The sequence below is a fragment of the Urocampus carinirostris genome, chromosome 11 (genome assembly GCF_059441175.1).
Source record: "Urocampus carinirostris isolate Australia breed hairy pipefish chromosome 11, RoL_Ucar_1.0, whole genome shotgun sequence".
Lineage (NCBI taxonomy): Eukaryota > Metazoa > Chordata > Actinopteri > Syngnathiformes > Syngnathidae > Urocampus > Urocampus carinirostris.
Genome location: NC_142359.1, coordinates 23007347 through 23031711, shown reverse-complemented (window position 1 = coordinate 23031711; position 24365 = coordinate 23007347). Strand labels below are relative to the sequence as shown.

The 24365-nt window shown below is 41.1% G+C and overlaps 2 protein-coding genes across 2 annotated transcripts in view; one reads left to right on the top strand and one right to left on the bottom strand.

The window, feature by feature from the left end:
* The window catches only part of srgap1b (SLIT-ROBO Rho GTPase activating protein 1b), a 41117-nt gene extending 29252 nt beyond the window's left edge, over positions 1-11865 (top strand). The window contains exons 18-23 of the mRNA XM_088348459.1: positions 1511-1735; positions 3031-3110; positions 3228-3408; positions 5622-5753; positions 6767-7091; positions 8378-11865. Coding sequence (XP_088204585.1) covers positions 1511-1735; positions 3031-3110; positions 3228-3408; positions 5622-5753; positions 6767-7091; positions 8378-8806 — 1372 coding nt within the window. The 3' untranslated portion in view covers positions 8807-11865. The remainder of the gene's footprint in view (positions 1-1510; positions 1736-3030; positions 3111-3227; positions 3409-5621; positions 5754-6766; positions 7092-8377) is intronic.
* Positions 11866-11970: 105 nt separating this feature from the next.
* Positions 11971-22575, bottom strand: kics2 (KICSTOR subunit 2). Its single transcript, XM_088348460.1, has 3 exons — positions 22113-22575; positions 16287-16584; positions 11971-13709 (listed from the first exon to the last, which is right to left on the bottom strand). Exons 1-3 carry the CDS (start codon positions 22363-22365, stop codon positions 12890-12892), a joined length of 1371 nt encoding a protein of 456 aa, XP_088204586.1. The 5' UTR covers positions 22366-22575; the 3' UTR covers positions 11971-12889.
* Between the last annotated feature and the right edge of the window lie 1790 nt (positions 22576-24365).

The window sequence follows — 24365 nt, the reverse complement described above, 5'->3', positions numbered from 1 at the left end:
CAGTAGGGTCGCGGGGGTGCTGGAGCCCATCCCAGCTATCTTCGGGAAGTGTACAGGGGACACTCGGAACAGGTTGCCAGCCAATGGCCGGGCACACAGAGACAGACAACTCACTCGCTCGTTCAAACCTAGGGACAATTTGGACCAGCCAATTACCTGACATGCATGTTTTTGGAATATGGGAAGAAACCGGAGTGCCCGGAGAAAACCCACGCAAGCACGGATAGAACATGCAAACTCCACACAGGAAGGCTGGTAGCTGGATTTGATCCCATGACCTCAGAACTGTGCCGCAGACGCGCTAACCAGTCAGCCGCCGTGCAGCCCGTCCAATATAAAATTTTCACATTTAATATAAAAACTATACACAACCAAGGTATTGCACTAACAACCTGGATATTGTAATCAAAACTGTAACAGGGTAACATGACAACTAAATTTCTTCCATTGCACACTGGAGATGAAGTAAAAATGGAAATAACAGTACAATGTAAAAGCATTTACCGGTACAAGAGTAATATCAAATAAAAAATACTTATTTTGCGGGACAATAAAAAAAAAAAATACTTCTTCTGGAACAACTGTTTAGAATCAACAATTGTTTTTGAACTAAAAGTCAAGAATATTTAAAAAATATACCAAAAAAAAGCAGCAATATTGCACAAAGCCAAAAGGGATGTACGTTTGAATATGCTCAGTAATTCCGGCTTGTGTGGTTGTTTAAGTTGCCTAGCTTCTGCTTCCTCTCTCATGCTTCGCTTGGCTGACATGACGATCCAAGGTGATCCGGGCGGTATCGTTCTGTCGACTTGGAACGTTGTATTTATGATGAAAATGGGCTGTGACCGGCAAAGTGAGCCGTAGTCCAATGTCGATTAGTTTGCTGCGATTATACGATGTGTTGGCGTCACAGTACGCCAACGAAAGACAATGAAAAATAAACCAAAACAAATGACCACTTGGAGAGCGAAGAGCGGCTGCATCCGTGCACACTGCCATCTTTCGCATTAGCGTACTTTATTGCTTATCATCCAGCTGTTCCACTTCCATTTTGTTCCGTGGAGCTCCTGCAGAATTACGGGTAATGCGCGGACACACAATAGTGGCATGGTTTCTGTTGAAGCTCGTGGAGGACGATCCTCTTTGACCAAGGAGTGATCGGCTGTGATCGGCAGTGGTATTTTAGTCACAGCCAGTCTCTTTTGGAACCTCGACAGAGGTCGTACCAAAAACAGTGCCAGGTTCCAAGAACCGGGTACTTTTTCATAATGGAAAACCAAAAAAGGCCAGCCGAGCTGGAACGATGTAATGGAAAAGCGCCTTTCGATGCATTTGGTAGCCTGGAAACGAGTTATTTGGTTTTCATTTTTTTCACATCGATAATAATTTGCTTGAAATGTGAGCAACTCTAGATACGAGTAATGATCCAGTAAGGAATTCATCTCATATGTAGACGTATCACTGTTTTTCCTACCATAGCACGTCTTTTAAATACGAATTTGTCCTCAAGTCTTTCCAAGTACAGTGATGAGAACATGATGGACGCCGGAAACCTGGCCATCGTTTTTGGGCCGACCTTGCTGCCGACCCCTGACTCTGTAGACCAGGTGGCCTGCCAGGCGCACGTCAACGAAGTGGTCAAGACGGTCATCCTGCACCACGACAACATCTTCCCTGATGTTAAGGAGCTACCTGGGCCGCTATATGAGACCTGCATGACCGGCGAGCAGTACTGGTGAGATGTTATTCATAATTAGAGCTGCAACAACCATTTTAGTAGTTGACTAACTATTGAAATGATTAGTCACATAACTTCATTTTAGCATGAGTTGATTATATCCTTTGGCAAGTACAATTGGTACACTAAAAACTACATCTTTTATTGAACATACTGGGAATTTGTACAAAAATTAAATAGAAATACCATATCCAAAACCAATCTGTTTTTTGTCAGTAGCGACATAAATCCATAAATAAATCTCATTCAATTTTTTAGGGACAAACAAATAAATCATACAATAAAATCAAGTAAAAGCCCTGTAAACCAACGACAGGCTAATTACCATCAGAAGAACAGTAAATAAAACAAGTATAATGTGTGTTTTGTGAAGTAAATTCAGTGGTCAACTGCAAATTCTGTAACAAAAGTCTTTAACGATTCTCAACAGTTTCTAATTAAGTGATTTTAACAACTGACATTTGTTCTTTGGACTGCATGCATTCAATTTCCAACACAGTTGTTAGGCAGTCTGTCATAATGCTCAAGCTCTTTTTTAAGAGCGAAATATACGCATGGTAAATGTGCGATGAATGTCATCAAAATCTTGAACGTTACTTTAATCCTACTGAGGCGAGTCAGACTCTGTTTCATTCAACTGTCCGACTGTTAAATCTACAAGCATTGCCAAGGTAGTGCGTGTATTGCTAAGTTTGCAAGTAGTCTTTTTATCCGCCATATCCAGGCTATAATCCTCCCAAACTTTAGAAACTTTGATGCGTGTACTTGATGTTGACACCGTCATTTTTACCGCTTGAGACGGATGCTATTGCACATGAGCGACTCTCAGCATAGATTATAACCAGCTCAGTAGCCTAGATGGTAAGGCGCCCGCTTTGAGACTGGGAGGTCGCTGGTTCGCGCCTCGGCCGAGTCATACCTAAGACTTATAACATTGGTAAAATGGCGGCGCCCTCTGTTGGCTGCGGCTGCATCGGCTCGCTACAACGGGTCAGGTGTATCGACATTTCGTTCTGTGTACATTGTTACACAGAATGACAATACAAAGGAAATTATTATTATTATTATTATAATCATGTAAGATGCCACACTTTTTTGGGAAACGTGCCTGACGATTAGAGTCGATAATGGAATTCATAGTCGACTATTTCTATTATCGATTAATGTGGTCAAAGTCGACTAGTTGTTGCAGCCCTACTCATACTCATACGCTACTGTGACTTTTAATCATTTTCATGGAATATATTTACCACCCACTACAAACTAAACCCTGACTACACTAACCCCCACAGCGAGAGTCCATTCAGCGAACCAGGAGCTCTTGAGGAGACCGAGCCGGATGCCGGCACAGAGACCCAGACAAGTGACGAAGGTACACGGAAATCTGTTGCCTTGGCAACTGCATCTATGGCGACCTCCTTCTTACCTCCTCTCCCCATCTTTTTGACTGTGTGTGAATGAAAAGACCTGAACTCTGTGTCTTCCGCAGAGGGTGAGGCAATAGAGGCGGTGGCGAGGTTCGATTACGTTGGCCGCTCTGGCCGCGAATTGTCCTTCAAAAAGGGAGCAGTGCTGCTTCTCTACCAGAGAGCCTCACACGACTGGTGGGAGGGGCGCCACAACGGCAACCGGGGCCTGGTGCCGCACCAGTATATCATGCTGAAGGACAGGCGAGTGTCATACCAAAGCCGCCCCTCGTTGCCTAAACTCAATGGTCTGTTCGCCTGACCGATCGAGTCGTGCATAAAAAAACAAAAATACTATTCTGTTGTCACGGTGTGTTGCCATGGCAACCTGCTTTTCTAATTCATTCGGCAGCAGGAAACAGACTTGAATCCACGCCAGCCTCATCTTCCAACTGTCAATCAAGCATATTAAATAAATTATTTCAAGTTGAAAGGATAAGGCATACTGAATCTGGCCTCACTTCACTTAATAAGATCGACCATACAAATCAGTGTTTCTCAACCCTATTTCATTGACGTACATCCAGGGATATATTCTTTTTCACCCAACACCCTTTCAGTGCTTTTTCGACTAGATTTGACGCTCTACACTAGCCCTCACACCAAAAGAGCTTGGCACCTTTGCAGATGAGTTTTCACATTTTTCTTCCTGAATGTAATACTTTTAAAATAAATATGTGATAAGTTAAAGTTTAGTAGACACTCCAAATTAGAAGACTTCAATGGATGTTAAACTACAAGGAGAGCAGGGGAGAACCCTCTGATAAGAAATTCTAACCTGTTCTATAAGACCTCCCGCAAACCCTTTCATTTTAACAAATCACTTAGGTTGCAAAAGCAGTTTCGCCTTAAAGGGTGTGGAATCATAGGACAGCATGATTGGCTAATAGTGACAATGATGTAACCAGTTCATAAAAGTCAAAACAATAAACAACAGTGTCCAATAGTTGTCAAAATTATGAACTGGCATCTTATCAATTTCCTTTGCAGGGGTCCAATATTTTTAAAACTGAATAAAATTATTACCATGACATGACTATATTATTTTTAGCTGAACATCTCTTGTTACTTTTATTTTTCCGGGAACAATAAACACTTACAGTATTTCATAAGACTTAATTTGAAGTGACACAAATTTAAAGACAAAAAGATTTGATCAGTTATATAAAACAAGATAAGATTTAAAATAGACATTATTTACTACAGGATACATTTGAAAATATAGTAGATTAAAAATACTTTTTTTTTAAGTAATCATACAATGTTTTTAGTTTTAACAAAAAATAATGTAAGATAATATTAAGAGTTATTTTAGTTTAAATATGTTAAACATTTAATGAAATGAAAAAAAATAATACTTAAAATGAGCATAATTATCTGATGATTGTGATTATTTTAAGGATTATTTTCAATATTTTACAATAAATATGTTAAATGGACTGTGTGTATTATTTAGCACCTCCTAGTGGTAAAAATAATTTTAATATAAGTAAAAATACATGAACTATCATATAAATGTACATTTTTCTAAATGCCTGTAGTTCAAGAAAATTGTAATTGCTTTAAATAACATGAGCCTCGCCTTAAAGAGCTGACATGATTGTCAGCCGTCTTGCTGCCAAGGGTACCCCCAAAAACCTGGCAAAAGACTGGGCCAAAAAATATTGCAGTTTGGTCACTTTGAGCCTTGAGCAAAATTTATCTCACATGTAATGGGTTATCTGGATTTTATAGGAAATTCAATATTTAACTGGCATGAGAAATCATTGACATGATCAGTGTCTTTAGTGCTTGAACTTGCTTATTTTAACCCTAATTTTATTAACATTGTTACAACATAGTAACGCTGTTTATATTTTAGAAATACATTTTAAACTAGTAGCCCAGGGGTCAGAAACTTTTTTGACTCAAAGAGCGATAAAAGCAAAAATATTCGTTTTTAAGTCCAAATTCAACAAAACCGCCAAACCTGCTCTCCAGACCAAAGCCAATCCTTAAGCAGTTTATATCCCTGTGTGAATTTTGACGATTTGATAAAATAGAGTCGTATTTGGCTCGCAAGCCATAGGTTTCCGACCTCTGCAGCCCTTCGTGCAAATCAGTAACAAAAAAAGAAGCTCTCAAGGTGAAAAAGGATAGAGAACCCTGGATGACACAATGCATCTCTTGTTCAAATAATAATTCACTGTCCCTATATAAAAAGGAATAATCCTTATAAAATACTGAATATTCTGCGATCTTGTTGGTAATGTAGGTAGAAGGGGGGCTAGTGCTGTGGTTTTGGGTTAGTGCTATTTTTTTAAGATACATTTTTCAACGGTTTAAAAAATCCCCCTTAAAGTGCCTTTATTGTAGCCCTATTTGAGGACCACTGACTTAAATAACCACTGGCTGAAGACCTTCCTGTTGTGTTTTAGGGGTGACGCCATGTCGGACACCTTGAGCCAAAAAGCCGACAGCGATGGCGGAAGCAGCAGCACCGAGGACAAGCGGTCCACCCGGGATCTGTGCTCGCCCACAGACATCCGACCGCCTGAGTCTTATCACAGGTAATCTATAAACTAGCTATTTTGTTGCATTCCAACCATTCCAAGTACGGTAGTCCCTCATTTTTTGCGGGGATGTATTCAAAAACCCGCAAAGTAGAAACCTTTATCAAAAACTCTGCTGCTCCCCTAGTTACACCCATTCGACTTACGAAAAACGGTAGATACGAACATTTTTTTCGGGATGTCGAAAAATTTCTAGACATTGCTGTAAGTTAGATTTTTTATGGTGTGCACCTTTTTCCGAGTACAGAACAGTAAAGCTTTTAGGAGGCCCGTTAACTGATTAATTGGTTTCCAGTTATTATATATCAGCTAAAATTTCCTCGCAATACACGCATTCCTGGATAAGGGCACAATCCGGGATCAAATTCATGTCCTATGTAGAGGTACCAATGTATAACCAAATGAAAAAATCTTCTCGTACAATTTTAACATATTTTTTCTCATTTATATCAGTATGGAAATACTAGTGTCTTCTGTCGCTAAACGGTCACTTTGCGGATGGCGTAGTCGATTGGCATCATGGGAAATGTAGTTTTGGGTCAAAGCACTCTCTTGACCCGTTTAATTTTAAACGCTTAGACATTTTAAGTTTTCGCTGGCTACATAAAATGAAGTGGCGGGCCACATTTGTCCTGCGGGCCATGAGTTAGACATGTGCTTTAGCATGTGGAGAAGTCCAAATTTGCAGATTCAAGATAGCATAGGGAGAGGTCTTTTGGTACTTTAGTGGGTCATGAACATTCTGTTGACATGCCTTTTAGCGAAACTTGAAATTGAAAAAGATTCACTCATGTATTGTGGGTTCATTACGCTGTTTTACGTTTGTGTACATCTTAGACCGGAACGTTATTGACACAAAGGCAGAAAAAGGACAAGGACACTCTTTAGCCAATCAAACTGCAGAACACAATGCACAATAAAAATCCGCAAAGTTGAGAAGCTGTGAAAAGTAAACCACGATACAGAAAGGGATTGGTGTAGTCACGAACGACGTCATTCCCATGTTGCAGTCACAGAAGGAAGCGGACGGAGGGTTTATTCCGCCGTCCTCTGGGCCGCTCCACCGATTGCCACGGCAATGGATCTGCGATTGAGCGCGGCTCGCCCCCGGTGACGGGTCACTTCAGCCCCCGGGACCTTCTGCTGGGGCGCAGCCAGGGCCAGACGCCACCCCCCGACAGTCCCGAACGCCGCCGCCGCTCGGCTGCCATGGCAGTCGGCCGCCGAGATTCACTGCGGAGGCCTGAGGACACGCCTATCCGCCGCTCCGGCAGCACCCAGCACGGCTTCGAATCGCTTCGCTCGAGGGCTGCCGACCCCGGCGCACTAGCTCAGGTATGTTAGCAGATCTGGTCAGAAAACTACAGTAAATTCCGGACTACAAGCCGTTTTTATTTTACCTTTTAATTACTGTGGCCGACGATACGATGCTCTTTATCTTTATTTATTTTTAATTTTATTTTACTTTTTCATTTGCAAGGCAGATGGTCACGGTGCCCTTTCCACAGATCTTGGGCTATTTTCAGCCAGACAGATAATTATTGTATACCCCTCTTTAGTTAGTAACTAGTGTTTGCATGTACACTGTTTTTTTTAATGTAGTAGCGGATACTACTACTAATCTCCTCTCTAACGCTTTGTCAAATGCGCAAAGGATGGGAGAGCTTAAGATCAGTCTCATGGCTCTTCATGTCGAAAGGCTGCTGTGATTGAACAGGCTTCTGAATTTTAGTCAGTGCGGTACATCGAGTTTTACTTTGAGAATGTTTTTGTTGTACTCCTGTGTATATGTTAATAGGGGAGGGAGGTTGTCGAGTGATTTCATGTTCAAGCTCTTGTTTTTCTGTTAGTGTAGCATGGAAAAAAAAGCATAAAAAAAGAGTTCATTTGAGCGCATCTAAGAATTGCATATGCTTACACACGCGACACAAGCACTTTGAAAGACGTGGCAATGATGATTTAAGCGTCAGTAAGTAGAAAATGTTCTAATTCCATGCAGCACCTTTCAGGTTTACACGTTGGACGCAGTCCGCAGACTAGTGCCCTAAATCTTGGCAAAATGTGTTACTTTTCTGAACTAAACATTTTCCCACTGATTTTGTTTTCACGTAAGAAATATACATGGATGCGTCATTTTTTTCTGGCTGTTTATAGGGAAGGTCTGGTAATAAAAAAAACATAGATTTGAATACAAAAATGCATGTTGATTTTTGTAAAAATATTATAGGTTGACAAATTCGTATTTCTTTTACATAGTGGAATCCCTACCTAGAGGTTGCCACCATGTTTGTCTGGGATCTTGCTGATACACTATGCTCTGTGGCACTGGTTTTCTTTCACATTAACAGCAACGCCATCTAGTGGTCAAATATTACACACTGTGGCTTTTAGCCTGCAGTTTGAAATCCGGTGCGGCTTGTAGAAAAATTAAGTTGAGGTTCTTTTCTTTAATTTGTGTATGTGACCTTAACCTAGTTGCCCTCTGTAGTCCGGAGTTTACAAGTCCCTTTGGATTGTGTTGTTAGATGAATGAGCAATTCATGGTCCTTCAATGTTATAAGTTGACAAACCCTAAAACTGTTGGTCTCTGAGCAGCTCCTGATTTTGTACCCTTGGTGCAGGATATCGAGGAGACGGTGAGCGTAGCCCTAGGGGACTTCCGTCTGCTGGAACGTCAGGGCCGGAGGCCGGCTCCTGACGTGGTCCTGGACACCCTGGATCAGGTGAAAAATGGCCCTCCGGCCCCCTGCTCCTCTGAGTCCCCAAGCCCCCACAGTACGCCAAGCACCCCGGGCACTCCAGGCACTCCGGGGACACCCGGGACCCCTAGCCCTCTCGGGCCCCTTAGTCCCGTCAGTCCTTTGCCAGGGCCCCCTCCGAGACCAGTCAACCCGTCCCCGGACATGCTGGGTTCCTTCAAGCCTGTGGCGGCCCCTCGGCCGGGGGTCCCGCTGAGGCCCCCGGCACTGAGGCCCAAGCCTGCCGTGCCGCCAAAGAGCAGCACACCACCCTTACCCCCGCCGCCGCTCGACAAATCCTGTACCATGTGAGCCAAACAGGGTCAACTGCAAGTGGGCCACTCAAGGAGAACAGGGTACCGCCAAACAATTTGAGGGTATAAACTCGGCTGAGTAAGGGTTTGAAATAAGCTCCTGCATCTATTGTGAAAACAATAATAATCTTAATAATAATCATATAACTAGAGAATGCAATTTCTGTAGAAGTTGCACGGTAATGATGAAAACCTGAACTACAGTAGATTACAGTGATATGTAGAATGTGAAAAATAATATCAAAACGCTTGATTTCTATTTTAGTTACAGCGGTACCTCGACTTGTGAGTTATGACTCCTAAGTCAAATGAAATGAATGGAACTGCTGTGACTATTGTTCCTATGCCCTTTAGGCACTCATCATTCATGGTCCCACAGCACAAATATAATTGCTAAAATAAGTGCAATTAATGAGGGTTTGAAACGTATTTGTCTACAGTTTCTATTATGAATATTCAGTATAATAATACGGGGAAAAGAGTAACCTGAGGATGTATATGTTATGACTTAGAAGAACACGTTAAAACGCTTGAGAACTGTGGAACAAGTACATAGAAAACACATTAGGTGTTCATGTTAAATTTTCTGATTTTAAGAAGTGTGTACAACCCTCGTTCATAAATGAGTTGAATTGGATTCGCAGAGAAAATTTGTGTCCAATTCGGGCCGTGGGAAAAGTCAGAATTGGGGAATAGGTTCTAATACACACATTTTCTACAGCATTCGGCCACCAATTCTGATATTTGTGTATTGTCAGGTTGTTATCCTATCTGTTGTACAGAAGCATTTTGCAGGCGTCGGCTAGCCGTGCTAATTACATAAGAGACCTAACGAGTAGTTCTAGTCAAGTGAATGTTGGACCGTCCCGTGTCCTGGCAGGGCCATGATGCTCTCATATTTTACCTTAATTATTATTATTGTTTAAATGGGGACCTTTTTCTTTTTTTACTCAGTTCTGCTGCTAAAAACCACAAAGACGAACACAAACGTCCAGCTATTTACTTAACAAATGAATGTTTTTAAACGACTGTTCATCTATGAATGTTACTTAAGAACTTTAAGAGCCTTCTTCGTTTTGGGGTGAGAGGGGAACGTTCATACAGGGTGCCACGCTTTTACTGGTGTGTGTGTGTGTGTGAGTGTGTTGTTTTGCTTGCCTTGGCTTTGTCCATGCAAATCGACTAGAATAGTGATGGACGATTGATTATTAATGCCTGGCTTGAGAGCTCTAACACATGAGTTAAAACCAGCATGCCACTTTCTTAAAATGAGTCAGTTTGGGTGTGTGTGCATGTGTTAAAAGGTTTACCTGCTAGCTACACTATTAAAGGTTTTCAAACTAGGGTGCCAGGGCCCCCTGGGGTGCAAAAACTTTGAGACAATTAAAAAGGGAGTTCTGATGTAAGTCACAAGATAGTGTGGCATTTTTAATAATAAGTTATATATATCAGTAGCGTATTAAATAATGAATTTGAGACTCCTAAAAGCGGGAATAACATACGATTTAAAAAGATTCATTAGACCTTTGCTATTCCAATGCCCATTGAGATAACGTTTAATATTGCTTTTCCCAGGCTGATATTTGTTTGGAGTGTCTAACTTGGGTAGTCAACAAAACAGTAAAGACATTGGTAGCACATTTATCAATGAATTATAATGTTGATAGTAAACCAACTTCTTTCTCGGGCGATACCAATACTTGAGTGGTTATCGATACCAGATAAAGGAAAAACAATATCTGAAATTCCAACTTATTTTGTAAAAATTCCATAGTATCGTCCTATAATTAGTCTGTAAAACAGCCAAAAACCAATTCCTGCATCACCTTTCTCTGTGGATATTTATAATTGATATTGATACTCATGCACTACTGATATTTTTAAAAATTATTACTGTATGTTTTTTGAATTATACATAGAAAGCCCGTCTCAATTGTTCATATTTTTTATTAGCTTTTTGATATTGGAATTATTAATATTTTAAATTCTATAATTTAACTGTTGGTATGTGTTAATGGCCTTAACTGCTTGCATACCTAGTATGTGATAATGGCCGTACTGACCAACTGTAAGGCCATTATCACTAATGATACAATTTTCAAATTCAGTATTTTTTTGTACATGTTTCCTACAATATCATCAGATGTTGGTAAGGCCATTATCGCAAGAGAAATTTGTAAACAGTTAAGGCCACTATTGCGCGGAAAATGTTGCAATTACATATTTGCTAATTAGCGATTGTTTCGAAAAACTCAAAATGTGGTATCAATTCTAATTAGTGATTTACCAACTGACAAAACAATGCTAAGTGAAATGGATACATATCCATCCAGTCATTATCTTCACCGCTTATCCTCAGTAGGGTTGCGGGGATGGATAAATATACTAACACTAAAATAGGGATTAAGGGGAAAATACAATGTAGTTATTTCACAAATAACCATAATCTATAAATAATTTACTGTATTCTCAATAATTGTGCAAATGGAATTCTCCTCTGAACCCGTTTTCTAAACATAACTCCCTTACATGGGGGTCCGCGGACCAAAACAGTTTGAGAACCCCTGCACTAAACTCACAAGTTAACCTTAAACTTACAGAATGCGAACAGGGTGGGGCTATTTGTTAGGCCCCCCAAATAAAATAAACACTTGAACAGCACAGCGAATGTGAACGTGAGAACGAGAGAATGTGAAAGTGCCTTTTTTTCATGTTTTTTTGGGTTTGGGTTGGGTTAAGTGGTTTGGACCTCACGCATGGCCACAAGGCACTCTGAATGAAAAGAAATCCTTCAAACCTTCACTAGAGTTCCCACATTAGTTCACCGTAACTTATTTGCACATTGACCTTGTGTAGGATACCGTATGTATGTATGTACCTGGCCTGTAGCATCATCACATGTTGATGCGTGGGGGAGGGTTGTTAAAATGTTCATGTCTGTTGGTGTTGACGTGTTTGAAACCAGAGCTTCCGTCATGCGAGCTCTCATAGCCAAAATGGATCGTTATTAATGTGTCGTTATTTATATTACAAATAAATTTCAACTCAAGTCCATAATGACCTGATGCCTTTTTTTTGCAGTGCTCACTTTATTAGGAACACGATCGGCACAAAGAAAATCCCCTAAACAACATCAAGCAGTGAAATATAAACATTCAAATGTACTTAATGGTTATATTTATTCAGTGTTAAAGATATTTCTCATTTCAATTCAGTATTACAATTTTCTTTTTCAAATGTTCACATAAAATTGACAATATTTGTATGTAACTTAGCATATTACTGTGCTGAGCGAATGCAGAGTGAGGCACGCAATTATCTGGCCTCACTGCAGAGGGCGAGTGAGTCCAAAGATTTTGATATGGCGCCCACCTCAGCCCCAAACCATAGAATTAATGATGGTATTAGCAAGCCAACAGCAGCTAAAAATAGTGGCCTCTTTTTCATTAATTGTTCATTTTATGTGAATTTTTATTTTAGAGAAGTCTGTCATTTGTGCCTGTCGAAATTACAAGTTTACTGAAGAAGCCATAAGAAAATATTGGTTTGTTTATCCGATACTATTGGAATACATTGGTTAGGTTTTTGTCATATTACTGTAGATTCACAAGCAAATATGATTCGTTTTGAAAATTACAACATTCCATCAATCCGGCCAGTGGCTTGTATGCCAAATCTGGCTTTCCGTCCATTTGACTTTGACATGCCTACCAACGCTGAAAACAGCAAAATCAGCTTATACACCGCACACAAGCTTTATATTCTTCTACACTGAAAATTAGCACCATTGTCTTCTAAACCAAAACACTGACGTCATTGTCTTCTATGTAAAAAATAGGATTGTATTTTATACTGAAAATTAGAGATGTCTTCCTTTACATCAAAAGCTAGATGTCATATTTTATACCGAAAGCTATAGCATTCTTCAAAAGATACTTGTCTCTTTTTTTTCAAAACTAATCTCGTCTTCAGCAATGAAATCAAGTTGTCTTTGTCCGTGTCAAAATTAGCAAAGGCTTTTTTAATAATTCAGGTCTTTAGTCTCGAAAATACAGTGAATGCCAATATTTTAAAACTTTGATCATCCCTTGGATCCTGGCTTAAGGGTCCCAAAAGGTTTTGAGTTGCGTAGCGATCCACAGATCTCCTGCAAGAAGGTCACCACGTTGAGGTCTTTATCGGACTTCCTGCCGTCCAGGATCACCACCAAAGTGAAGTGTGCCTCGGGCCGGGCCAGGTAGTAAGTACTTTGGACCTTGTCGTCGTAAAAGTGCACCACTTTGTCGGGTGCGCCGAGTTCGGCTGCGCGGTCGCTCATCATCATGACCACGTTGGGCCAGTGCGTTAGCGGCCGCTCGCCCGACGGGATGGACACCACAGCGGGGAACTGCTCCACCCCTTTAGGGGCTTCTCTGAAAGAGTGCGGGTGGTGGTAGCCGTGGCCCTGGAAGCTTGCAGAACCGCGGTTGTCGAAGACCAGCGACACGCTAGCGGCGTCGTGCTTGCGAACGAATGAGCAGATCTTGCCATGGTAGTCGGGCGCAGCACGCGCAGTTAGCGCACGCATGTCAGCAGGCGTTGTCTGCCGGCTCAGCGCTTCGTGGAAGTAGAAACTGAACTTGGCCAGAAGGGCTGCCTGGAAGCGCTGCAGCCAGCCGTACAGGTGTGGCGGCTGAGCGCTTTTCTGGGACTGGCCTCCGAAAAGATGTTTCCGGGTCTCCTTCTGCCGCTGGAAGAGCTGCCCCCATGCAGTCAGCTTGGTGGTGGCGCCGTGCAAGCAGAGCAGCGCTGGTAGAAAGCGCCATTCTGAAACCTGTACCTGGCAACGGAGGAGTTGCGTCACCACGTCCACCTCAGTCTGGAAGCTCTCCTCCACACGGCTCAGGATGGGGTGGTGGAACCTGAGGGACATATGAATTTTTTTAAATAAGGAACTTTCTAAAGCATTTTTTTTCTGAAACTTTTTGGAGCCAAGGCACACTTTTTCATTGATGAAATATAAAAACAACAATTATCAGCTTTAGTTTCCATTTTTACCCTTTATATTGTCAGAACATGCCGTATTATAGACTAAGTTTACATTATAATGTTGTTCTCATTGAAATTAAACTTTTGAGTTGAAAATGGTTTTTCAGCATGCCTTTCTAATTTTACTGAAAGATATCTGGATACCTAATGGCTGTAACCTGGCACTTGTCAAAAATATATGATAATCGGGCAGCACGGCGGCGCAGTGGTTAGCGCGTGTGCGGCACAGTTCTGAGGTCATGGGTTCAAAATCCAGCTACCAACCTTCTTGTGCTGAGTTTGCATGTTCTGCCCGTGCTTGCGTGGGTTTCCTCCCATTTAAAAACATGCATGTCAGGTTAATTGGCCGGTCAAAATTGTCCCTAGGTGCGGATTGTCTATCCCTGTGTACCCTGCGACTGGCTGGCAACCAGTTCAGGGTGTCCCCTGCCCACTGCCCGAAGATGGCTGGGATGGGCTCCAGCACCCCCGCAACCCTACTGAGGAAAAGATAATGGATGAATAATGGATATATGATAATCTTCAAACAAATCTGTACAACCCTGCGAACACATAATTAAAAAAAAGGGTCTTATTTTGTCCCTCTCGAACAACATTGGCGGTGCTTTAACCACTGAATGTTCACTTCTCAGTTGAGCTATACATACCAAAACTGTCACTTCTGACCACAGATTTTTCCCCCGGTAAGGTGCGCCTGCTATATGGTCATTGAGGCATGGCGTCAACCTTTTTGCCTCAAAGCAGACAACCCAGTGTCTTTTGTGGTTCACATTGATGTTCACCAACAGTACTATGGGCCAGTTGTTTACAGCATGGTATAGGGAACATGGGAAGGATCCAATGTCCTACTCGCTTCACGCTATTTTGGAATTCCTGAAATCCCTCCAAGATGAGTGCTCAGCTCAGTCTACCCTAAGGGTGTATATGGTAAATATCTCTGCTCAACACACTAATGCTGGGGGTGTTTCTGTGGGGGGCATGACCTTGTGTCTTTTTTCCTTAGGAGTGTTCGGCAGCTACGTTCCCATGCTGAACTTTACGTCCAGTCTTGTGATCTCCAGTTGGTGCTGGTTGGCCTGGGCAGCCTCCCTTTGAGCCGCTTGCAGGGCATACCTTTAGTGGGTTAGCTGTAAGAGCACACTCAGAATGTTGGCAATCTACACGCCTTGTCCGTTAACCTAACCTGGGACGATGCCGCCTTCGTTCCCAAGGTGCTTTCCGGTTCTTGTTCTAACAGGCCGCTGTCGCTTGTGTGTTCCCCGTTCTTCTTGGGGCGGAATGTGAGGAAAAGACAAAGCTTTTGTTTCCTGTGCGTGCATTGCACAGCTACATTGATGCGACGGTGTTTTTTTATTCTTCCACTCAACTTTTCATTTGATACTGTGGCTTGTTTAGAGGTTTTGCCCTGCCCAAGCAGCACTTGGAGTGTGGAAGCCATACGCCAGACTGCTGGCAGCGTCCTACCTTCGACCAGGGCTGTTGCCTCTTCTTAGGCCGCCCTGAAGGGTTTGTCCTTGGAGGACATACTTACTGCCACCTCATTGGTGTCACCTGGCACTATCCCGAGGTTTCATAGCGTTGATTTGGCCCCTACCACTAACAGTTAACATCGTTTTTGGTCCTGCCGAGTCTTCTCTGTGAGGTTTGTTTTTTTCTGGGATACCTTGTGATAACGCTGGTGCTTCAGTTTTTGAGGTCGGGAGGGAACCAATGGAACAAAAGTTACATATGTAACTACGGTTCAATGAGTCCTCGACGACCACCAGGGTATCTTGCCAATCAAAATTATCTTAACGTGAAAATATTCAACAAACCCTGGTTGACACCGAAATGTATTCACCTTCATGGGCTTCGTCCGGGACTCTGAACCGTAGTTAAATATGTAACTTTTGATTAACTGCCACTTGCTGGCAAGGAAGAAAATTACAGGTACTCTGCTCATCCCTGGAGAACAGCACGGATAAAATAGCATACATTTTGCAAATAATTATCGATTTGTTATCACAAGTCCTGTAACACACCAAACATGGGCTCAACAGCACAATAGTGTACCATGACACACAAGTTGGGAAACTCTGCACTAAAACCTTCAAAATGCTTTTTTTTAACTAATGTGTCAGTGATTGTTTATTTTCACACAGTTTTTCACTTTTTTGCCTATCCCTGAAGAGAAGGAACTTCCTGCACTCAGCATTTTCCCCCCTGACCTTGTTATTTTTTTCCCTTCACACTGTTTCATTTATCATGTCGACGCATTTATGTCATGTCTGTTCTATAAAAATCTTTTCACAGGGGGATATAGAGAAAGCATGCATCAGCCTAATGAGAAAAACATTTTAGCCATCCAATATGGCGTATTTTCATTAACTTATCGGCTAAAGATTTTATTTGTAGGTAAAACTCCCAATGCAAATCCCCATCCATATTGCAAGCAGGCTTCTCTCACTCACTTGGAACTGTATTTGTGCATCACAGCATCCAGCGCTGTCACGAGCGCCTCGCTGTTAACGTCCTTTTGTCCGGCCAGAGCGTTCATTTTCTCGTAGAGGTCGGCCATGTCCACGCGGGCCTGGGTGAAGTGGCACAACTGCTCGACCAAGTGGCACAGCAATTCCTCCAGATATGCCGCAGCCACAGAGCCCTGCTGCTGCCCGTGCCGCCCCGACGTCACCACCTTGCGCAGTTCGTTGTGTAGGGAAGTGTAAATAGTGCGAGTGGAGTCCTTGCGGCTGAAAAACGACTGGCCTCCTGCAGGGTGAAAAGAGACAGGAAGGATGTGATATTTGTGTAGTCCTGCAGCACTCTGGTGGATGCAAAACACAAAGGTTTTAGACCAGGGGTCGGCTCTTTAGTGCTGCCAAGTGGCTCCCTGGCGCTTTTCAAACAATGTTTACAAATTAAAAAAGATGGTGGAAGGAAACATATTTTTGTTCTAATATGGTTTCTGTATGAGGACAAACATGACACAATCACTTACAATTTCCAATGCTTTAAAAAAAATGTGTTGAATAAAAACTAAATTTCAAGTAGGTGTGTAATCATGAATTTAGAGGGAAAATTAGCTGGTACGAGTTAACAGAAGGGAAGTGACGGCTTTGACTCCCTCACTGGTATCTGTTTTAATAACACGGAATAAAGGTTGTCGCCTCAAACAAAGCGAAGTACAGACACTTCCCTTCTTACGACCATTCGACTTCTGAAAAACGGTAGATACGAACATTTTTTCTGGATCTCTAAAAATATACGGACGTTGCTGTTTTGTATTGGGTGCACCTTTTTCCAAGTACAGGACAGTACTGTGGTGCTTCTTTCCGCCACTACCGGTGTGTGGCGTTAAGAAAGCCCACCCAGTATCCACCCCGAAGAAAAAATCCGCTTCCTCTTCCTAGCTAGTGTGTAAACATTCTATACTGTATCTCCAGCGCGCTAAAAACTGTGACATTTTTATTGTTTAATACCTCGTGCATCCATTCAATACGGTTTGTGTAAAGTGTAAAGAAGAGACGAGCCGTTTTATTTGAAATTAAAGAGGAATATGGAAGCTTGATGCTGTTGAAAAAATAGTTGGATCGCTTTTTTTCTGCCACTTTTTACCACGGAGGAAGAAGTCGCCTAACTCTTGAAGCTCATCTTGCAAAAGTAAGTTAAACTAAGTTAAAGTAACTTTATTTATCTTTATAAACATATTGTTTTATGAAATGTTTTTTTTAGTACAAAACAATATAAGTTCCTTACACAAGCCTTAAACATACTTATATAAAACTTAAATATACATTCCATGTAAAATAAAGCACTGACGCAACTTACGAACAAATTCAACTTACGAACTATCATCCGAAACCTCATTCGTAAGTAGGGCCACATCTCTAATAATATTGTGACGTGACGTGATGGCTTTCAGGCTTTTAACTCCTGTCTGGAAAACGAATATGCAATGCAAAACTCCGCGGCAGCTCTCCTATGCTTGTTTTCCTCTTTCTCGGCTGTCCCCAGCTAAGCATTTTTTAAAGGGGCAGTGTCACAAGCCAGGCAGGTGGCTGTTTAAAAAAAAACAGTGAATGTGCGATCGGCCATGGACACCAAAGGTAAAAAAGTAAAGGTAAAAATTTACTGCACAGAAACCAAACTTTAACAGTATTAATGTGATTGAATTTACTTTACCTTTTCAAACGGTAGCCATTTTATTTTTTATAAATGGATGGTGCCATTTATTAGACTCTTTTTGTTGACCAGATAAGGGGCATGTTATGCACGTTCCATTTTGGTGTTGTTATTTCAAATCCTCCAATTAAAAATGACATCAAAAATTGAATTTCTTCATGCCGTAATGAATATGTATTGTAATGAAGTTAAACTAGAGGCAGTATCCTACAACAGAGTACTGTAGTGACGTGGTGCATCATTCTCCACAACATGCTCCGCCTCCAACTTCGTCATTTTGGTAGTAGGCTTGTATAGCGTGTGTTGCATTCATTATAAGGGTTATATAATTTTTTTATATGGATTTTTTTTTAAACATTTTGGGTTTCCGCCGTCTGGTTTAGACAAAGGTAAACCACAATGATCAATTAATTGACAATTATTATTAAATAGAATATTCAAATTATAAATGATGAATTATTCAGATTCCCTTTGGATTAAGAATTCCTCTTTCAGTAAATAAAGATTTTTTTTAATTATGTTTTAAAATGCAAAAACGTCTGAGTTGGGTAGTAAAACAAAGGTTTGCCAATGTCAATTCTCAAATGGATTAATTACAATTTGGTAAATGTCATGTATTTCAGAGTTGCTTGACGGTGGGGTGCGTAATTTGATGTGTCCTACAATAATTTAAAGGTAAATATTTTCTCTATTAAGTATGTGTCAACAATTATAACATACTTAAATAGTAAATGAATTAACATTATTTTTTCTTTAGTGATTTTAAAGCATTTTTATAAAACCCCATTGTCATACATTTTTCGATACATAAGTAAGAATATTACATTTCATTTGAACTGCTTATCATTAAATAACTACTAAATCACAAGTAAAAAAGAAATCAATACCATTTAGTTTAAAATTTTAATGAATTAGTATCCCTTTCATCAACAACATTTAAAGTTCTTCAATTAGTTACTGCAGCGTGAGCAACATTGACGTTTATGTTCACGTCCTGCATTTGACGACTAGATCGCAGTGTATCCCAACAAACACACTTTCCCGTGATCTACCATCACTGCCTCTGCGATCCACCAGTAGATTACGATCTACTTGATGAGCAATCCTGCAGTAGAGCATGAACTACCGTAAATTCTGGACTATAAGCCGCTACTTTTTCCCTAAACTTTCAACCCTGCGGCTTATTCAGTGATGCGGCCAATTTATGTAATTTTTCTAACGGCCACCAGCGGCGCTTGAGTACAAAAGGTAAGATTTAGACCGGTAGAATATATGCGCCGAGGAAGACTTCAACTTCTTGGCTTGTGCATAAATTAAATTAGTTTAAACATACCCTCATCATGCAAAATGCAAAAAGAAAGGCACATGACAAAGCTTTCAAGCTAAAAGCAATCGAGCAGTCCGATAAAGAAGGAAACAGAACTACTGCACGTAAACTTTACCAGACCCGTTTACTGTATTGCGAGCATGTTTTGGAATATGGGAGCGTGGGACGACGTCTATATGACAAAGTTTCTTTCCGACACTGAGGAAGACGACTTCGATGGCTTCAGTTCTAAGGAGGAAGATGGGGACGGTTTACCGTGATTTTTACAAGTACGGTATGTATTTTTACCAGACCCGCTTACTGTGTTGCGAGCGTGTTGCTACCATTAACTGCCCTGTCCCAGGCACCGTCTGGGATGAAAGTTATATTATTATTATTATTAAAGCTTTGAAAACTCTCGGTGTACCGTCTTTCTTTGTAAATATGTGTAACCCATGTATAATATGTATTTGCAACTGTACATTTTTTAAATGTATTTATTTGTATTTATTTTAGACACTCATTCTGATATGTTTTGCACGGGCAAATGAAAAAGGAGGGGCGGAACAAACACGGGGTGACGGGAAGTGGGGACCGGTAAAGGTGAGGAACAGACAGACCTGTTTGAGGACGCGGCGGACAATAGTGGATATATAAATATACACTTTTTCCTTGGATTACTTTCAACAGGACCCGGACTGTGCAGGTCTGCATCAAACCTTAAATACTAGTATCATTTTCCGTTCATTTTGCCGGCTGTGATTTTTAGACTGTGTACTTTAACGAAAGACATTTAGTTTCAATCACGGGACTTAAAGTCAGGTTTGGGTTAATTTTGTGTTTGTGTTACATTTTGGAATGTGGGCGCATGCGGCTTATATACAGGTGCGGCTTATGTAAGTACAAAATAAGTTTTCCTCTTAAAATGTGGTGGGTGCAGCTTATAATCAGGTGCGCTTTATAGTCTAGAATTTACGGTACTACAGGGAGTGCAGAATTATTAGGCAAATGAGTATTTTTGACCACATCATCCTCTTTATGCATGTTGTCTTACTCCAAGCTGTATAGGCTCGAAAGCCTACTACCAATTAAGCATATCAGGTGATGTGCATCTCTGTAATGAGAAGGGGTGTGGTCTAATGACATCAACACCCTATATCAGGTGTGCATAATTATTAGGCAACTTCCTTTCCTTTGGCAAAATGGGTCAGAAGAGGGACTTGACAGGCTCTGAAAAGTCAAAAATAGTGAGATATCTTGCAGAGGGATGCAGCACTCTTAAAATTGCCAAGCTTCTGAAGCGTGATCATCGAACAATCAAGCGTTACATTCAAAATAGTCAACAGGGTCGCAAGAAGCGTGTAGAAAAACCAAGGCGCAAAATAACTGCCCGTGAACTGAGAAAAGTCAAGCGTACAGCTGCCAAGATGCCACTTGCCACCAGTTTTGCCATATTTCAGAGCTGCAACATCACTGGAGTGCCCAAAAGCACAAGGTGTGCAATACTCAGAGACATGGCCAAGGTAAGAAAGGCTGAAAAACGACCACCACTGAACAAGACACACAAGCTGAAACGTCAAGACTGGGCCAAGAAAAATCTCAAGACGGATTTTTCTATGGTTTTATGGACTGATGAAATGAGAGTGAGTCTTGATGGGCCAGATGGATGGGCCCGTGGCTGGATCGGTAAAGGGCAGAGAGCTCCAGTCCGCCTCAGACGCCAGCAAGGTGGAGGTGGGGTACTGGTATGGGCTGGTATCATCAAAGATGAGCTTGTGGGGCCTTTTCGGGTTGAGGATGGACTCAAGCTCAACTCCCAGTCCTACTGCCAGTTTCTGGAAGACACCTTCTTCAAGCAGTGGTACAGGAAGAAGTCCGCATCCTTCAAGAAAAACATGATTTTCATGCAGGACAACGCTCCATCACACGCATCCAAGTACTCCACAGCGTGGCTGGCAAGAAAGGGTCTAAAAGAAGAAAAACTAATGACATGGCCTCCTTGTTCACCTGATCTGAACCCCATAGAGAACCTGTGGTCCCTCATCAAATGTGAGATTTACAAGGAGGGAAAACAGTACACCTCTCTGAACAGTGTCTGGGAGGCTGTGGTTGCTGCTGCACGCAATGTTGATCATGAACAGATCAAAGCACTGACAGAATCCATGGATGGCAGGCTTTTGAGTGTCCTTGCAAAGAAAGGTGGCTATATTGGTCACTGATTTGTTTGTGTTTTGTTTTTGAATGTCAGAAATGTATATTTGTGAATGTTGAGCTGTTATATTGGTTTCCCTGAAGAAAATCTCATCTCTCATCTCATCATCATTGTTAAGTTGCCTAATAATTATGCACAGTAATAGTCACCTGCACACACAGATATCCTCCTAAAATAGCTAAAACTAAAAAAGCCCCACTCCAACTTCCAAAATATTCAGCTTTGATATTAATGAGACTTTTGGGTTCATTAAGAACATGGTTGTTGTTCAATAATAAAATTAATCCTCAAAAATACAACTTGCCTAATAATTCTGCACTCCCTGTAGAGTGCACGAGGTAAGAGGTAAGAGATGCAGATGAAGAAGCTGGCTGGTAGAAGCATGAGTAAAGGAAGCATCACTAGGGAGGTTGTTGGACATGACTTCTGTTTTTCAGAGTATGGGGGGATTTTAGGAGTATGGAATGAGGAAGATGAACTCGGGGTGTACGAGTGCAACAGAGACAAATATCCGTAATAATAAGAGCAATAATGCACCAAAGAATGATGGATTTGTGGCGATCTCTGTGTGCGAAGACTACTTAAGTTTTGTCGTACCCATTTTCTGTCCCAGGAACGTCATGTTGTGGTAAGCTTTCTCGGCAGCGGCAAGGTGAGCTAAAGCGACCAGCAGAGCGGCCCAGACGGCTCCAGAGCTCCGGCTGCTGTTGTCTTTCTCCTTCTCCACGTAGTCTTTGGCACGGTCAAAAGAAAATATGCCGAGTTGCGTGAAGAAGCTCTCGAGGATGGCTTGCTCGCGGGGCACTGGCCGGAGAAGGTCCTCCTCGGACTCCGTCGCACGGGCGGCCATCGCCTCCGACAACACTATCTCAAGGCTAACATGCTATGCTAGGAAAGTCACAATTTTCCCAAGTTTCGCGAGGAACACAATCCTGTCCGCTATAACAATAAACTATAGAGACATTTAAAAAACTGACACACATTTGTCATCGACATTTGCACTAGTAGGAGGCGTTTGACGTACTTCCGCATAGTCTCAAGAAAGTTAATTCCCGCTCTCGCGAGATTCCGGTCAACTACTGGATACATGTGTCATTAGCGCATTCTCGCGGTAATTGGATAGAATTTTAGGATGCAATCAATTCCATTGTTTCCCAACCCACTTTGAAGCCATTGCACAATTTTTTAAAAAACAAAAAATTGGGTTTTGTTAACTCAAAGACATTCAATTTTCCCAGGCCCAGAGCTGGCCCAAGACATAAGCGAACGAAGAGGCTGCTTAGGGCCCAGCGACCACTAGGGGAGGCCAAAGGGCGGTTAACTTTTTGGGTAAATGGTAAATTAGATAGATAGATAGATAGATAGATACTTTGTTCATCCCCGAAGGGAAATTCACATTTCCAGCAGCATCCCTGAGCTGAGAACAATCGAGAACAATCGAAATTGTCTGCATTTTTGTATTTTCAAGTCAATGAAGACCTCCCAAAGCGCTTTACAATGTGTTTTACACTTACCCATTCACACGCACACACACACTCACTCACCAATAGCAGCCATGCAGCCATGCAATGCGCCTACTTGCTTATTGGGGGCATTAGGAATTCAGTGTCTTGCCCAAGGACACTTCGACATATAACACGGAGGAACCGGGAATCGAACCTGCGATCTCTTGATCCCAAGACGAGCGTTTCCCCATTGTCACTTTCGTGTGTCTACAACAGAAATGCTACAAAAGCACTACAAAACTAAATATGAAATATAGTGCCTCAAACAGGGACTTCTTCTATTATTTTACTTTCTTTCGGAAAAAGAAAAAATAGTATAGAAAGAAATACTACAAAAATACTATGATACAAAATACGACAAAAATGTTACCCCAAAATTACTACAAAAACACAACTACGGTAATATTCCAAAAATCCTGCAGACATATGACAAAAACAATACGATTTTAATACTACAAAAAATATAAAAATATTACTGGAAATACATCAAATGTATTTCTACAAATATACCACTTCATAATACTATAATACAAAACACTATCAGAAAAATATTACTTTAGAAATACTACTACAGAATTATTACAACAGAATTACTGAAAAAATACAACTAGAAACTACAAAAACATCTACTACACAGCATTATCTCCAGACAGAAGAGCAGTTTCAGCGACAGACTCCTGTCACTGTCTTGTACCACGGACAGACTGAAGAGATCTTTTCTTCCTCATGCCATGAGGCTCTTTAACTCTACCTGGCAGAGTAGAAGCCTACATTAAACCACACCCCCTACATTGCATATTACAGAATTTTATTGCAATATGTATCCGGTGTAGCACTATTTAGATATTCTATATAACACGCTACAGTGGGCATTTGCACGTCACACTGGGTATTTGTATATTGTATTCTTTTTGCTTTATTATTGCATTGTTCTCAGCTCAGGGATGCTGCTGGAAATGTGGATTTCCCTTCGGGGATGAATAAAGTATCTATCTATCTATCTATCTATCTATCTATCTATCTATCTATCTATCTATCTATCTATCTATCTATCTATCTATCTATCTATCTATCTATCTATCTATCTATCTATCTATCTATCTATCTATCTATCTATCTATCTATCTATCTATCTATCTATCTATCTCTGAAAATACGACGAAAATGCTACAGAAATAAAACTACAGTAATACTTAACTACAGAAATACTACAGATGTACATCAAAAATTTGACAATAGAAATACTACAAAATACAACAGAAATGGTTCAAAAATACGAAAAATGTATATAATTGAGTAAAGCATATTTTCTACAAAAACACAGAAATCATTAAAGTACTGTAAT